This window comes from Phocoena sinus, chromosome X (genome assembly GCF_008692025.1).
Source record: "Phocoena sinus isolate mPhoSin1 chromosome X, mPhoSin1.pri, whole genome shotgun sequence".
Taxonomy (NCBI): Eukaryota; Metazoa; Chordata; class Mammalia; order Artiodactyla; family Phocoenidae; genus Phocoena; species Phocoena sinus.
The window spans coordinates 47,251,159-47,269,044 of NC_045784.1; the positions used below are offsets into that span (position 1 = coordinate 47,251,159).

The 17,886-nt window shown below is 41.1% G+C and overlaps 1 protein-coding gene across 4 annotated transcripts in view; it reads right to left on the reverse strand.

Annotated features, from left to right (window-relative positions):
- PHF8 (PHD finger protein 8) overlaps nucleotides 1–17,886 on the reverse strand; it is a 106,975-nt gene that overhangs the window by 46,548 nt on the left and 42,541 nt on the right. For 3 of the 4 annotated variants that reach the window (XM_032619835.1, XM_032619836.1, XM_032619838.1), the window contains exons 9-18: nucleotides 14,294–14,381; nucleotides 13,818–13,924; nucleotides 12,484–12,575; nucleotides 9,887–9,976; nucleotides 7,882–8,184; nucleotides 7,015–7,118; nucleotides 2,345–2,523; nucleotides 1,976–2,061; nucleotides 1,330–1,463; nucleotides 393–706 (exon numbers count right to left, since the gene is read on the reverse strand). In XM_032619835.1, coding sequence (XP_032475726.1) covers nucleotides 393–706; nucleotides 1,330–1,463; nucleotides 1,976–2,061; nucleotides 2,345–2,523; nucleotides 7,015–7,118; nucleotides 7,882–8,184; nucleotides 9,887–9,976; nucleotides 12,484–12,575; nucleotides 13,818–13,924; nucleotides 14,294–14,381 — 1,497 coding nt within the window. The remainder of the gene's footprint in view (nucleotides 1–392; nucleotides 707–1,329; nucleotides 1,464–1,975; nucleotides 2,062–2,344; nucleotides 2,524–7,014; nucleotides 7,119–7,881; nucleotides 8,185–9,886; nucleotides 9,977–12,483; nucleotides 12,576–13,817; nucleotides 13,925–14,293; nucleotides 14,382–17,886) is intronic. The other variant, XM_032619837.1, reaches the window with a different exon arrangement.

A 17,886-nucleotide genomic window follows, 5' to 3' on the forward strand; every position in this document is an offset into this window, starting at 1 on the left:
TTTGCAAGGGATGAACTGAATGACACATAATACAAATGATACAGGTAATGGAAGTAAAATAGGCAAGAGGGAAAAAAGAGTCACCAGCAGTGAAGATTGGACAATGCTAAAAATGGTTAATAGCTAATTATAATAGCTACCATTTTCTGAGGGCCTCCCATGAACAAGACACGGTGCCAGGTGCTCTGTGCAAGCATCATCTCTAATTCTTACATCAACCTGTGAGATATCCCCATTTTATAGATTAAGAAAATACAGCACAGAGAAACCAAGTATCAGGTTTAAGGCCAGGCCTTTGCTCACTACAGGCTGTCCTGGATTGGATTTGGGATTGAGCCTGGGGCTAGTGGGGAGCCCTCCTGGCCTGGACTCAAGTGCTCAGCTGCCCTTACTATACTCTGCATCCTTGAAGCATGCTCCCAAGCTGTCCTGTTCATCGAGACTGGCGTTCTCCTCCTCCTCCTCGCTCTCGGTTCTCCAGTACGCTGGCCGCTTGATGGGCCGCTTCCCTGGGGTGCGCTGGGAAGCAGGACTGCTAGACACTGTGCCCAGCCCACTGCTGGAACTCCCACTGCTTCGGTCCTGCCCCCCGGTCCACCAGGCCTGCAGGCTGGAGGTAGCTGGCGAGGATGATGAGGACTGCAGGTTGGCCATGCACAGCATGCCCTGGATGGCCTCCTGAGTGCTGGGAGAGGCAGGGGCCTCGCTGCAAGGGACAGAGGAGAAATGCTGAGGGAGTTTCTCTAGTTGTCAGAGGAAATCAGTCATCGGAAGAGTCAGGGAGGAGGGACAACAGCTGCCGGGGTCAGGGTGGGAGGAAGGAGGAGAGAACCATCCCAGGCGAAAAACCAGAAACCACACTAAAGATCAAAATAGTATCAAAGACTATTTTCATAAAAAGGCCAGTCCTTCTTGACTCGTCTCTCCATAGACAGCAGGCAAGATGGCAAAAAGAGGGGTGCACCTCCCTTCCTGTTCACCAATGCTGCATTCTTTCCTTTTTCTTTTTTCTTAAAGCAAGGCCCAGAAAAGGCCCAGCTCTCCTTCCATGCCTCTTCTAACTTCCAAACACCCCCAAACTTATTACCCTTGAAGTCCGTATTATCCTCTCTCAGTCAGATCTTAAGTACCTCGGGACAGATTTCATGTCTACTTTGTTCTTTCAGCCCAAATGCCCTGGCTAATTTTTGTCATTTTATTTTATTTTTTTTTGTCCCTTTAAATGACCCAATTAATATCTACTGATTGGTTGACCTAGCCCTTTGGGTGGCAGGTGGGGGTGTGTGCTGTCTGAACACCTAGAAAGGGGAGATAAAAGCCAGTACTCACGTGAGGGCAGCATAGTCAGGTCCCCCCACCTGCCTGCTGGCCTTGAGCAGATCAAGAATTCCACCAGCTCCACTCCCGTTTCCAAGCTTGCCTTCGACCCCTTCTACCATGTCCTCATCTGTTGTATAGTCCTCCTGTTGGAGAAAAAGGATATCACCTCAGCTGCCCAGGGTTGGTCTGGTAAGGCCCCAGTACAGGGTTGACAGTCTCACTCCTGATACTAATATCTTCTGAGCACCAAGTATCTACCAAGTACCAAGCAGAATATTTGTTCTTTCATCTTAATCTCCACAGCATCTTTGTGAGGCAAGTCTAACTCCCATTTTACAGATAAGGAAACTAAGGCTCAGTGAAGTTAAATAATTTGTGTAAAGTCACAATCAGATATTCCAAATCAGATACTCTTTCTGCTACATCACACTGCCTTTTATTCTACTCTATATTAAAGAATTTTAAAAATATTTCAACTAAAGTATAATCTTCCACTTATATGTTCAGGAGCACTTAGCCCACAATCTTTCACTTTATAAATATTTTAGGAATGGAATGCATAGGATCTCTCCCCCACCCTCAACTAGAATGACAATCTGTATTCTGTCTATGTAACCAGAATGAGCAGAAGATTAGAAACAGGGCAGGCCCCTACCTCAATGTCAAACTCAACTTCTCCTGGTTCACGAACTCGGTTGGGGTCAGAGCAAGGCTTCGCACGGGGCAACTTTCGGGGAAATTCTAGAAAGCAATGGAATGCACTTATCACGAAGCTAAGATTAGCATCTGAGCCAAACACCCAGGGGAAAGAGAATAAGACTATAATTTTCCTGAAAGTAATGACCACAGGCAAGTAATTTAGGGAGGTTTGGAAATAAATCTCTAGAGCAAAGGACACATGGAAGCCTATAGAGCTGGTAAATCAGAATGTCAACAAGCTCAGGCCTAAGGTCTTGAGTCTATCAAGCAGACCAAAAACAAACTGAAATGGGCAGGGCAGGAAAGAAAAAGAACAAGTACACACTTGGTCTTATTATCAGGGTTGCCTTCTCCTTTCCCAGTCTCTCGTCAATCTGCAGTTCATCATCTGAATCCAAGTCAAATTCATCCTCCATCACATGTTCTGCCACCAGCCTAGCCTTGTCTACCTTCTTTGTGATCCTGGCTCGCCGAGACTTGGATAAGCTCTTTACCCTCTTGGTACTGGAGAGAGAGTGAAGGTGAACATAAAAACAGTCACACTCGATGGCAATTCTACCCAAATTGATCTACAGATTCAATGCAATCCTATCTAAATCCATCTAGTTTTGTAGAGATTAATAAGCTGATACTAAAATGTATATGGGCATACAAAGGACTTAACATGGCCAAAACAATTTCAAAAAAGAACAAAGTTAGAGGATTTATACTACTCAATTTCAAAATTTACTATAAAGCTACAGTAATCAAGGTAACGTGATATTGCCATAAGGATAGACATACACATCAATGGAACAGACCTGTGAGCCTAGAACTAAATGCTTAAATTTTTGGTCAACTGATTTCTGACAAAGGTGCTTATTAGGCAATTCAGTGGAGAAAGAATAGTCTTTTCAACAAATGATGCTGAGATAAGTGGATATCACATGCAAAGAAATGAATGTGTACTCTTACCTCATATCATACACAAAAATTAAAAATGGATCATAGATCTAAATGTAAAAGCTAAAACTATAAAACTTCTAGAAGAAAATATAGGAAAATATCTTTGTGGCCTGAGATTAGGTAAAATTCAAAACATTTGTGCTTCAAAAGACACCATTAAGAAAATGAAAAGACAAGCCACAGACTAGGAGAAAATATTTGTAAATCATTTATCTAGAAAAGGATTTGTATCCAGAATATTTAAATAACTCTTAGAATGCAACAAAAGACAAACAAAACCAATTAAAAAATAAGCAAAAGATCTGAATGGACATTTCTCTAATGATGATATATAAATGGCTCAACATTATTAGTCATTAGGGAAATGCAAATCAAAACCATAATAAGATACCACTTTACATCCATCAGAATGGCTATAATCAAAAAGACAGACAATAACAAGCATTAGCCAATATATGGAGAAACTCATAATTGCTGGTAGGAGTGTAAAATGGTACACGCTTTGGGATAAATTTTGGCAATTGCTTAAAAAGCTAAACAGAGTTACCATATGACCCAAAATTTTACTCCTGAGAAACAAAAACATGTCCACACAAAAACTAGTACTCAAATGCTCATAGCACCATTATTCATAGTAGCCAAAAAGCATAATCAATCCAAATGACCATCAACTAGTGAATGGATAAACTAAATGTGGTATAGCCACACCATGGAATACTATTGAGCAATAAAAAGGAACAAATTAATGATACTTCTACATCATGGATGAACTTCAGAAACATTGTTAAGTGAAAGAAGCCAGACACAAGAGACTACATATGTATGATTCCATTTATATGAAGTGTCTTAAAAGGCAAATCCATAGAGATAGAAAGTAGATTAGTGGTTGCTTGGGCCTGGGGAAGAGAACCAGGACTGACTGTAAGTGGATATGAGGGATCTATTTGGTGTGATAGAAATGTTCCAAAATTATACTGTGGTGATGGCAGCGTATTCTTTAAATTTACTAAAAGTCATTTAATTGTACACTTTAAACAGGTTAATTGTATGGTATGTAAATTATACCTCAAAAAAGCTGTTAAAATATATAAAGGGAGTAGAAAGAACTCAAAAGTGGCTTAAATAATCCTGTTACACATGGTAAACAATATTAACCAGTACAGACTGCTCAAATAAGCCTTACAGTTAAGACAAACAAGTTTTTGGTAAATCAGTACACTTGACACATTCAGCAAATAGTCATTTGGTGAACTGGATTTTAGTGAATTAGCTGTTTTCTACCTCATAGGGTTGCTGGGAGGATTAATGAGCTAATGTAGAGACTGACACATGGCAAGTGGCCCAATGGTAGCTAATCTTATAGTTCTCTGGGCCTCACTTTACCACATTAGTAAAATGGGGATAACAACACTTACCCTCAGGGTTGTTGTGAGGACTAAATAAAATAATGTATGTAAATGTATAAGACAGAGTCTGACACAGAGCAGGTGCTCAATAAATGGTAGCTATTTAACCTTGATCTTTTATTAACTTCTAATAATGAAAAATCTCAAACATATATAAAATATTAAAAACTTCCATGTACCTATGACCCAGCTAAGTTTTAGCAATTATCAACACACAGCCAATCTTGTTTCATCTACACCTCAGTCCCCACAAAACATGGCATTATTCTGGAGAAAAGATCAGACATAATATCATATCATCTATAAATATTTCTATACCTTGACTCCCTAGGTTCACTTAGCAGCAGCCTCTGGCAGGTGCAAAAAGGTAACAAGCAGCACAAGAAAGACTGGTGAGGAAGGGAAAAATGTCTCATTGTGTCCTCAATAGCCATTATAGGCTGGACCCTTAGGACTCTCAATTTTCTCTTCCCCAGCAGACCAACCATGGGTTCTAGACAAAGGCAATGCTCAACAGTCTCTCTAATCTTATTCTTCAGTAACTATGTTCTCAAATAACAAGGATAGCTCTGCTGCTTTCAGAATCTGCCCTGCCCTCACACTCCCTTTTCCCTTATTTCCCAGCCAGGTAGACCTACTACACTCACCCTTGGGATCTGAAAACAATCTTTTCCTACAAAAAGGCTGTTAAGGTATCCTTGTCGCTTATGTTCCTACACTGTTCATACTCTCTACTTAACTCTTGACTGCTCCTGTCTGGTGTTCTGAGTGTCCAGATGGTAACTTTTATTGTCTTCCTTTGCCTCCCTACATGTTTGAGGGTTTCTGATGACCTACTTAGCTTCTGGCCATACCCACAACCATCATCATCACCACCACCACCATCACCTTTCATCTTCAACTTCATCATCATATTCATAAGAGCGACCATTTATTAAGCATTTACTATGTGCCAGAACCTGTGATAGGCACTTTACATGCATTACTTCATTTAGTCCTTCAACAACCCTAAGATAAGTTTTTTTTTTTTTTTTTTTTTTTTTTTATGCGTTACGCGGGCCTCTCACTGTTGTGGCCTCTCCCGTTGCGGAGGACAGGCTCCGGACGCGCAGGCTCAGCGGCCATGGCTCACGGGCCCAGCCGCTCCGCGGCATGTGGGATCCTCCCAGACCGGGGCACGAACCCGTGTCCCCTGCATCGGCAGGCGGACTCTCAACCACTGCGCCACCAGGGAAGCCCCTAAGATAAGTTTTATCTATAGAATAGATAAAATGAGGACAGAGAGGTGCAGATACATTAATTAGCTTGTCAAAGTCACATAGTGAATATGTGACAGAGCAGGGATTCAAATTCGGGATTGTTTGATTCCCAAGCTGGAGCTTTTTGCCAAGATGTGCTTTTATTTTATTCTTTTAGAAAACATTCTGTTAAAAATTATTTTAGGGTTTCCCTGGTGGCACAGTTGTTGAGAGTCCACCTGCCGATGCAGGGGACACGGGTTCGTGCCCCGGTCCGGGAAGATCCCACATGCCGCGGAGCGGCTGGGCCCGTGAGCCATGGCCGCTGAGCCTGCGCGTCCGGAGCCTGTGCTCCGTAACGGGAGAGGCCACAACAGTGAGAGGCCCGCGTACCAGAAAAAAAAAATTATTTTAAGAAAAGTAATATGTGCTCGCTGTATAAAATTCAAATGCTTTTGAAGTGAAAATTTCCTCTCTTGCTTCCCCTATTCTACTTTCCAGAGATAACTACTGTTACAAGTTTGGTGTGACAAGTATAAAATATGTGACAAATATATTTATTTGCATGGATGTGTATAAACATCTCTGGAAGGAAATCGTTGACACTGGTTTTCCATGAGGAGGGGAACTGGGGAACAGAGAGGAGTGGGAGCAAAATTTTTCACTATGTATTCTTTCACACTTTTTGAATTTTAAACCACATAAATTAAATTTTAAACCTCTTCAAAAGGTTAAAGGAAAAGGTATGTTGCTTTTTTACACACACACATATGTGCATACGTGCTTTTTTAAAAAATTAAAATGAACTATTCCTATATATTATCTTGCAACTTGATTTTTTCACTTAAAATATATCTTGGAAATCTTTTCATGTCAATAGATAGTAAACTCATTCTTTTTAAGTTACACAGCATTCTATTCCATAGATGTACCATAATTTATTTATCCAACCTTTATTGATGAACGTTTCCAATTGCTTACTATTACAATGATACAGTGACTACTAAATATTTCTCTTTATACACCTGTGCAAATATTTCTGCAAAATAAGTTCCTAAAAACTGAATTGCAAAAGGTATATAAAAAACTAATGCTCTTAACCAGTATGCTGTACTACCTCCTATTCCCACCAACAGTTCTGATCCACTGACTTGCTGAAATTTCTAGAACTTATATAAGATTTTTCTCAGGATTGCCAATTAGTTCCAGACCTCTCCCCCTTCCCACCCCCAACACTACCATGGTTCTCTGTACTAAGGAATGTTATCTGATAATATCTGGTTATTTCCCCAAGCACAGTCCCTCCCTCACCCATGTCCCAGCCCCAGGTCCCAATTCCATGCCTTGTCTTAGTGGCATATTGCCACCAACAATCCCAGCATCTCTGCTTCTTCTCCCCACCTCACCTGCCATTAGACATCAACAGGGCCAGCGGGCCCTCATTCCCATCAAGGTCCAAGTCTGGCGAGTCATCATCTGAGTCATTCAAGCAGGTACCAGTGATGTTGAACTGTAGGAGGAGGAGGCTCAGTTGTCACCTGTCTGGAACTCCCATGTGAATCAGAATGACCAGTTCCCTCTGGTTTCACTGGTTGAGTTCACTGTCAAAACCACCTGAACCAAGGCCTTCTGCTATGCTGTCCCCCCACCCCCAACCCAAATGATCACAGGAGCAGAAGGCTGAGAATGTATGGCTGGCTCAGGGGAAACCTATCCATCTTGCAAAACATGTTCCCTAAAAAGAGGTGGAGTATCTTCACATGCCTATGGAGGGCACCACAATCTTGAAGCAAGGTGGAGCCCTGGAGGAGGGCTTTTCTCAAGAACCTGTTCAAGACTCCAACCTGCCACTCCTATACCATGCTCTCAAATGTCATTCCCATCCCAGCATTTCAAGATTCATCTCAAGTGTCATGTTTACTGAGAAGAGCTCCTGACCATTGCCCCTACCCAGATAGAATCATCCCCTCCCGTGTCTCAGGGTCCCACACATACCCTTGATCGTGGCATCCACAACGCTTCATTGCACTAATTTCTTTTTATGCCTATCTTTCTCACTAGCCTGTCAGCCTCTTGAGGGTTATGTCCACAGCACCTATCACAGTGCCCAGCATAGACAAGATCTCAATAAATGTCTGTTAAATGAGTGGGACTGGTAGCCAAACACCAGGGGCCCTAAGGGAGGTGGGAGGACAGGAGAGCCTATCCTTTTTATACCCTGCTCTTCCAAGGGACCCAAAAGGGTTGGGCTGAACCCAAGGGCCAGCACCCACCTTTGCTTTCTGGGAACAGCCTGTCTTCAGTGCCTGATGACTGTAAGTGTCCATGAGATTATAGCTCAATTGGCCAGCAGGCCCCAAGGCTGAGCTCTCCTTGCCCTTTCGCTCTGCCTTCTTGAAGAATTCCTTGGGCTTCAGGCCTTTCTTCTTTGAACCACTTTTGGAGGGCAGTGACAGCCGGGACATGGATACTGAAGTGGAATGGGCTGGCCTGGTTAAGGGAATGGAGCCGGCTGGGAAGATCCTCTGCAGCCCAAAGATATTGCTTGTCTTCCCAACGTTCTGTTGGAAGATATCCTACAAGAGTGTTAGTACATGAGGGGGTTAGAGCTTACTCAAGGGTTCACTCTGCACTAAGAGCAGAGGTATGTTTATGGCACTGGCAGTACTGCCGTGAAGGGGCTTAAAGATGCTCCACATATGCACTTATGCACACCCTAGTTTTGGCACAATAAGTCATCAAGAATTTACTGGGTGGCATTTCTTTACCTAGCCATTGACGAGTAAGGAGAAGACGAGCAGAGGAAAAGCTCAGCACTACTGTCAAAACCGGAAAGGAAAAGACTCCAAGCGCAGCTGACATGAGACAGAAAATAATTGAGTACTAAAATGTGTGGTTCCAACTCTAAGGACCACAGGATTTGAGAGCAGGACAGCGGTTCTAGTCCTAATTCTGCTACTAGCCTCCCACCTTCATCTTATTCATAGCAGTTATGCTTTGATTGGTTGTATATATTGAGCTTCCACATTAAGATTTCATTTGAAAAAAAGGATTTCATTGCTTCAAAACATTTGAAAGCCAATGAAAAATATATGATCCATCTCTTAAGTCCTCTTCCAACCAGCCCAAAGTTCTGTGTATATAAAACTGGTTTAAGTGGGAAGAGCCAGAGAAAAGGTAGGCCTAAAACCCTGAAGGATTCTGACAGATGGAAGTGGTGGAAAATGAGGTAGGAGGTGGACAATGTAAGCTATGGTGTAGGCAGTGAAACATGCTGCAAGAGGTGAGGCTAGAACCCCAACTTCACAGTAGCTCACTCTGACCACCCTTCAGCACAGATTTAGTGCCTATATCCTGGGCACTAAATGGAACCTTACAGCTTCTGAGCTAAAGGAAAGTTGAAACTTCCTCAAGTCCAATTCTCCTCTGGTGCCTTTGCTACTTCACCAGCCCACACTGAGTTCTCTCTTTGCTGCAGTCTATTAATAACAATGGCTCACATTTATTGAGTACTTACTCTGCCAGGCACTGTGCGAGGGGCTCTATATACATTAGCTCTTAATCATAACAAAACTCTGAAAAGGTGGTGTTATCCCCACTTTACAGATAAGGATACTGAGGCTCTGAAAGGCTTGCAAATGACAGAGCAGGAACCAGAACCCAAGTTTCTCTGAGTCTCTTACCACTGCACCTTACTGTCTCGTGGTATATGCCACCTGTTGAAACATGGCTTTGTAATCATCTTCAACCCGGGAGAACTGTCATTTTGTAGAATGTAGAGACTGAGTCAAAATATTAATAACAACAACTACTACTACTACTACTACTATGACCTCTGCCACCCACAACCACCATGACCCACCAGCAGAATTTACTGAGCACCTACTGTGTGCCAAGCCCTATACTTAGTGCTCAACCTGTATTATCTTACTCAATCCTCTTAATAATCCCTCAGTAGTTATTAGTTATCCCCACTTTAGACGTGAGGAAACTGAGGCTCAGACAGGTTAACTTTGCCCAGGTTCCTCTACTAGATTGTGAGTTCTTTGTGGGCAGGCACTGTATTATTTATGTATCCTAAGCACCTAGCCCAACATGTGGCACGCTTGAGGCACATAATAATTATCTGAATGAATGAATAAATGAATGAATGAATAGGGTCCTTGGTGGGGTCTTCCCAATCCTTCCCCTGAGCTCTCATGCCAACTGCAAAAGCCTGACCTGCCACTTGAGCCTTGAGCCCTTCCCAAACGCCTCCCCTGCTCCCATGCTTCTTACTTCCACCAGGCGAATCTCCCTAGCCAGATCTTTAATGAGCTGTACGGTCCGCACTGTCTCTGGGATCTCATCCTCGTGGTCTGGCAGAGCCTGTCAAACAAAAGGCATGAGGAATAGATCCACACATAAATGAACTGATTTTCAACAAAGTTACCAAGGCAATTCAATGGAGAAAGGGTAGTCTCTTTAACAAATGGTACTAGACTGATCAGATATCCATATGCAAAAAAAGAACTTCATTCCATATCTTGCACTAGACACACACACAGACTCAAAATGGATCACAGACCTAAATGTCAAATCTAAAACTATAAACCTTTTAGAAGGAAACAGAGGAGAAAATCATTGGGACCTTGGGTTAGGCAAAGATTTCTTAGGACATAAAAAGTATGAACCATAAAAGAAAAAACTGATAAATTAGACTTATTAAAAAATAAAAACTTCTCTTAGAAAAACACTGTTAAGACAAACCACTGACTGGGAGGACATATTTGCAAAACATATACCTGATAAAGGACAGTGTCAAGAGGTGTGAGGAACTTAGTTGTGGCTTGAACCACACCCCTCAGAAAGTCAAGAACCTCAGCAAGATCCCTGGGGACAATCCAGCCTCTCCACTTGTGAGGACAGAACTCAATGTTGAGCAGCTACAAGCCCACAGCTAGCCCAACAGCAACCCAGGGAGAGACCTGTTGATTGTCTCTCTTTTAATTCATTTGCAATCTTATTTATCAATACATCTCTATGCAGACAGACAGCTCAAACTTTTCCTCTGTGACTTCTTCCACCAGTTTTGACTTGAATTCTGTACCCAGAGGACTGATAAAAATTCCTCAGCATTTCCTCCTTGCTTCCCATGGTTTGATTCCTTTAACTCTTTTAATCCATCTGGAATTTATTTTGGTGGCTGGGCAGTGATGGGGGCTGAGAACCCATGTGACCCAGCTGGATAACCTTGACAGCTCCCTCCTCCCAGCCCAGGGGGCTCTGGAAGGGTGAAGGAGCAACTGCTTCTCTTCACAAAAGAGAAGTTGTCTGCACTTCACAAAAGACTTCTCCCATGAGTGTGGCTCCTCAGTTCTGTGTCCTACTCTCTTCCAGCTCCCTTTGGTCACACTGTTGGGGCCATCCTTTGGTCCCTGAGGCCATCCTGGCTCAGGACATGAGTGCTTAGGACCTACCCACCTCCCTCCCTTTTCGTGTTCCTAGGACAGAGTCACTCTGAAGTTCACTTCGCGGGAGGGTCAGGTGTGGATGCAGAGTCAGAGATGAAACCCAAGGTAGCCACACCTGAGGGATGTGGCAAAACAGAATCGAAGGCTAAGGCCCAGGTGCAGTTGAGTCCAGGGAGCAAAAGAAGGCCCAAAACATGAAGTCCAAGGATATCTGGGGGGAAGGCTGCCAACAGGAAATGGGGAGATTGTGCACATTTAAGCCTGCAGTGGCTGAAAAGTCTCCTCAGGCTACTGTATGCAGGGGAAGGAATCTACAAAGAGTATCAGAAGCATAAAAGAATATATTGATATTTCCTTTTTTTGCATTTCTTAAAATTGGTTTTTAAATAAATTCAACATTTTGAGTAGGTAATCCATTCACGTAGTTCAAAAATCAAACAATATAGAAAGATATATATTGAAAAGCCTCAGTATATATCTGACCCTGCCATCAGCTCCCCTAGCCCACCCCAACAGGTAACCACTTTTATTAGTTTCTTCTGCATCCCTCCAGATTGTGTCTTCAGTCAAATACAAGCACATACAAATATAATTCTTCTTTTCCCCCCTTTTACACATAAGGTAGCACACTATACACACAGTTCTACACTTTTACATGATAAATTCTGGAGATCTTTCCAAATCAGTACATAGAGAGCTTTCTTAATCTCTTTTATAGCTGTTTAGTATTCAGTTGGATAGATGGATATTGGTATATTCCTAAAAAGCCATTTTGGCAGTATGCATCAAGTCTTACATTTTTTCACATACTTTGATCTAGTGATCACTCTTCTAAAAATCTACCCTGAAGAAACAATCAAGAGATGAGGAACAAAGACTGATGCAAACAGCTATTTACTGCATGATTTTCTAGAACTATCCCCCAAATAAATAAATAAGCAACAATAAACAAGTGGTTAGGTAAGGATGGTACATCCCTGCAAAATAATATCATGTAACTATTAATGTTTGTGGAGAACTCTGGTGACACAGAAAAATTAAGATAAGCCAACCAATTCAGATACAAAATTATATGTACAGGGTGAGAGCAATCATGTTTTAAAAATGAATATTAAAAAAACAAAAGAAAGTATACCCAAATGTTAATGTTTATTCCCTCTGAGTTAAAATTACAGGTGAAGTTTTTCCTTCTTTACACTCTTCTGTATTTTTCTAATTCTCTACAGTAAGCATGTATTACTTTTCATAATCAGAAAGAAAGGTTTAAAAATATAATCCAAGGAGTCCTAGCCCAGTCCTCTACTCTAATCCTAGGAGCCCACAAACCCCCCTAGTTTCCTCCACGTCCCCAGAGGATCTTCCCAAAGCCAGTCCCTGCTGAGAGTAGACCTCTAAAGCAGGTAGAGAAATAAGTATATTTACTTCTTTCCTTGTCCAGGCTCTAAAGGCCAAGTTCAGGGCTTTACCACCATGGACCAGGTAGGAGGCAGGGTGTCTCCTGTTTTCTCGCAAACCTAAAGGGGGAAAGAGGAAGGTAGAGTGTCAAAGAAGCCATGCAGGGAAGTGAAGGACTTGTTAGTTTTTTTCAGGCAACCAGAGAAAATGCTCAAGGTTCTGAACACAACTCCATATCTCAGTTCTTATAATGGTGTTCATTTTATGACTACCTTGACGTCTACTATCTCATTTAATCCTATACCCAACCCTATAAGCCAAATATCATTACCTTCATTTTATAGTTCAGGAAATGAGGCTCAGAGAGGCAAAGAGACAACCAAAGGCCACACCTGGTAAGTGCCAAAGCCAAGACTGAAACCTCATCTGTCTAAATCTGAGGCCTGTGCTCCTTCTACACTACTCTGCCTCTTGGTTTTCAAAATGTGAACACTCAGGAGGACAACTGCCACCTACACAGATCTGAAGAGCCATTAATGCCTTGTTCTGAGTTACTCCAGGAGGAGGTTATAACAAACATCCAGATTTAGGCTCAATAAAGAATTTTCTACTGAACTAAGCTGTTCAGAACAGAAAATAATAAGCAGTTAGTCATCCAGCCTCTGAATGAACATTTAAGTGATGGTCTGTCTAGATGGCAGAATAAGGGCTTGAGGTACTTCATAAGAGAGTGTACTCATTGGCCTCTGAGGTTCTTTGTAACTCTTCCTGGCCAAGTCACCTTGAAGAATCTCAGGTCTGAGTAAGGGAGCCACTCTATTTCCAAGCAGACCAGGAAAGAGGAAACCCAGCAGGTTGGCTTCTACCTGGGCTGATACCCAGGAACCAAACCAATGATGGGTAGTCAGGACTGGGCCTTGTCCCCAGGGGAAGCACGTCCAGGGAACTCTGACACTATACCAATTGAGTTTCTTATTTTAATTGGCAGGAAATAGGAATAATTTCACTGTGATCCAATTTTCTCAGTCCCCTTTGCTAAATAAAAAAGTTAAAATCCATGCCCTACCCTACATTACAATTAGTAAAAAAGCCAATTTCAAAAGATCGCATCCTTTGATTCCATTTTTATAGCATTCTTGAAATGACAAAATTACAGAGATGAAAAAGAGATTAGTGGTTTCCTGAAGTTATGGATAGTTCAGGGGGAGAGAGTGGGTGAGGTTATAAAGGGGTAACACTACAAAGATCTTTGTGGTGATGGGTACTGTATCTTGATTTGAGGTGATGGTTATGTGCACATGTGCACACACACATGGTCAGGGCAGCAGGGCAAAAAAGACAGTTGGCAAAGGGCTCCATACCTCGAAAGATGTCCAGGATATGCTTTCCCACATACCAACAGATGGTCTCAAAGTTGGGGAACTTGAAGAGGTCTGCTGTGCTCAACCGCTTCTCAATCTCATAGGCTCTGGAGGAAGTAGGCACAACAATAACAATGATAACAAGGACTCTGTTTACTGGGCACCTACTATGTATCAGGTATTGCTCTGGATGCTCTGTATCCATTATCTCTAATCCTCACAACTACCCTCTAAGACCTTACTCTATGGGTTAGGAAACTTGGGCTCAAAGTTTATGTGACTTGACAAAATTCACATAACTACTAAGTGAGGAAGAGGTATTCATCTTCAGACTGAACATCATCAGAAACCAGGATCCATTCCTTTCTGATCATCTTGCCTCCCTTCTATGCTGCACTCCTCACAATAGCAGAGAACTCAAGGACTCTAGCAGATGGGAATGGCCAACTCGGGATCACCAGAGCTTCAGGACTCACTTGAGCTGCATTTCAATGTTAAGGCTGTGTAAGAAGTTCCCTCCAAAGGCAAGGCAGTCCACGGGGGTCAGCACAGCATGGATCCATCCTGCAGTGTAACAAGGCAAAAAACATAGCTGGCAGAGGGCCTTTCTTCTTTGGACATCACCACTGCCCACTCAGCTCAAACACAACTCCTTAGACCAGCCAGCCTGGCAGTAATTCAGAACATTCTAGCTTCCTCCACTCTCCCAACGCCCATCCTAGCCACGTCTGCCATCATTATAACCCTGAACTGGACCAACCTGGGGGTTAATAAACTCCTTCTACTTCCCTTCTCTGCACTTCAAAATCTCTTCGTTGCCTCACCCACCCTCTCTCTTATTGCTAAGAAAGGCATCACCTCCTTGCCATGACTACCCCTTCTAACTCTGCGCTAGGTAAAACAAAGAGTTTTTGTGTTAGACAGACCTGGGTTCAAATCTTGCCGTTTTCTATATCTAAATATCCACTTCACAGGTTGGTTGTGAAGGATGTACCTAGTTGAAACTAAATTATTTTCCTTGCCCTTGACCCTATACTGCCTTCTGGGACCTTCTGATTTTTCTTCTTACATCTCTCTCATATTCATCTCCCCTTCTTCATCCATCCATCCTACTAATGGCTTGGTTCAGATCCATCATTATCTCTCACCTATGCTATTTGAAACAGCCTACAAACTGGCTCCTCTAACACCAGTGGTTCTTTAAGGTGTGATCCAGGGAATCCTGGGGCTCCTTGAGACTCTTTCAGAGCATATGCATGGTCAAAACTATGTTCATGATAATACTAAGATGTTATTTGTCTTTTTAACCCTCAGTATATAGTGGAGTTTTTCAAGGGGTACATGACATGATATCACAACACACACAAGCAGATTTGAGGACACAGAAGTTTTCTGCTAACCCGAATATTAAAAAGATTTGCAGAAATGTAAATGTCAATCTTTTCACTAAATTTTTTTAGTTTGAAAATAGTTCTCATAAAAATTATTACTTATGCTAACATGTAATGGGTTTATTCTTGTTTTTTCCTCAATGAACTAATAAATATATCTAAATTCTCAGTTTTAATTTATAATATGGTAAGTATTAATAAATATAAACCACATAAATAAAAGCTCTTTGGGGTCCTCAATAATATTTAAGGGTATAAACAGGTCCAGAGTCCAAAGTGTTTGTTTGTAAACCACTGCTCCACACCAATCTCAACCTCTGAAGTCCATCCTCCACATCTCAACCCTAAGTGATATATCTGAAACGCAAATCTGCCCATGTCACCTCCTGCTTGAAACTCTTCAATGAAATGTACATCCACAGAAGAATAGATAAACTGCTGTATACTCATACAATGGAATACTAGAAAGCAAGTGAAATGAATGAACAATAGCCACATGTATCAACATGGATCTCACAATCATAATGTTCAGAGAAAAAAGTTGAGAAAAATACATCTGATTCCATTTATATAACATTCAATAACATGTAAAACAATACTATATACTGCTTACTAAGGCATACCTATGTAATAAAGGGATAAAAATGCATGAGAATGATATCATCAACTTCAGGACAACAGCTAGCTCTGAGAGGGCAGAATGGGAATGTAATTGAGGAGAGGTATATACAAGGCTTCAAATATGTTTGTAATATGTTATATTTTTAGTTGAGTTATAAACACATAAATGTTCATTATATTATTCTTTATATCTCTTGCTACATCTGAAATATTTCATTAGAAATTAAATAAACAAATAAATCTTCAGTAGTCCCCAGTTGCCTCTGAAGTAAGTTCAGCCTGCCAACCTTTTCAGCTTCATCTGCTCCCAGCCCTTGGTCTTTAGGCTCCAGTATCCATAAACTGCTTCACACATCTTTGCTTTGTTTAATGCCTTTCCCTTTATCTGAGAGGGCTTTCCTGCCTTTCTTTCCTTGGTCAGTCTCTATTTACTCTTCAGGTGTCACTCTTCTGAGAAGATTTTCACAAACCTCTGGCCAGACTAAGTGCTCTTCTCTGTGCTCCCAAAACTTCTGGTGACTACCTCTATTGTGTCTATTAGTACTGAAGAGCCTATCCATATTCTATCTCTAGCACCTAGCCCAATGTTGGGGCAGACAGCAGACATGAAATGCTTGTGGAACTAAGTAGATTGCACCCAGTTTGTGGGAATTTCTACCAAGATGCAAATGAATCCAACTCAAATCTCTGGTAGCCAAATTCAATTCACCAGTTACCAAGTGCCCAATGTACAAAAAAAAAAACATCATGTGAGACCCAGCAAAGAATTCAAAGATGGGTGAATAAATGCATGGGAACAGAAAACTATAAAAGAGAAAAGCAGATGGGTATGGGAGTAGGAGGAGGGGTGCATGACTTGCCTCATCATATATTAAACATTCTATAAAACCAATGTAATCAAATCAATATGATACTGATATATGAATAGACAAACAGATCTGAGTAACAAAATAAAATCCAGAATTATACAATATAATGTTAGACAAAGATGTTAGAATTATATAACACGAGTTTTAAAGGAGTCATCATAAAAATGCTTCAACGAACAATTACAAGCATGCTGGAAACAAACAAAAGAAAGAAGCTATAAATAAGAAACAAGTACAAATTATAGAACTAAAAAATACTACATCTGAAATATATAATGAAACAATGGACTCAACAGAAGAATGGAGACAATGGAGAAAACAATCAGAGAATTTGAAAACAGAGCAATAGAAAGCACCCAATATGAACAAGAGAAAAGAAATAGACTGAGAGAAAAATAAACTCAGGAACCCAACAAGGACCTACTGTATAGCACAGGGAACTATATTCAATATCTTGTAATAACCTATAATAGAAAACAATCTGAAAAAAGATAGATACTATATATATAACTGAGTCTCTTTTTGCTGTACACCTGAATCACTGTAAATCAACTATATGCCAGTAAAAATAAAAAAGACAAAAAAATAAAGAACCATGCAATGGGACAGAAAAAAACCCCTCAGGAACCTGTGGGACTACAGCAAAATGTGTTACATTTGTATAATCAAAGACCCAGAAGAAAAGTTAGAGTGAGGGAATGAAAAGGTATTTGAAGAAATAATACCTAAAAATTTCACTAATATGGCAAAAGACATAAGCCTATACATTCAAGAAGCTCGATGAACATATACAGTATAAACCCAAAGAAATCCACACCAAGACACATGATAGTCAAACTGCTGAAAAACTAAAAAAGAAAAAATATTGCAAGTAGCAAGAAATGACACATACAGGGAAAAAAACAATTTAAAGGGTAGCCAAAATCTTATCAGAAACCACAGAAGCCAGAAGGAAGCAGCACAACATTCAAGTGCTGAAAGAAAATATCAACCCAGATTTCTATACCCAGCAAAACTATCCTTCAAGAGTGAAAGGGAAATCAAGACATTTACAGATGAAGGAAAACTAAGAGAATCTGTTGCCAGCAGACCTACCCTGAAACTCTAAACAGAGAGGAAATGATAAGAGAAGGAATCTTGAAACACCAGGAAGGAAGAACAATGGAAGAGTAAAAATACAGGTAAATA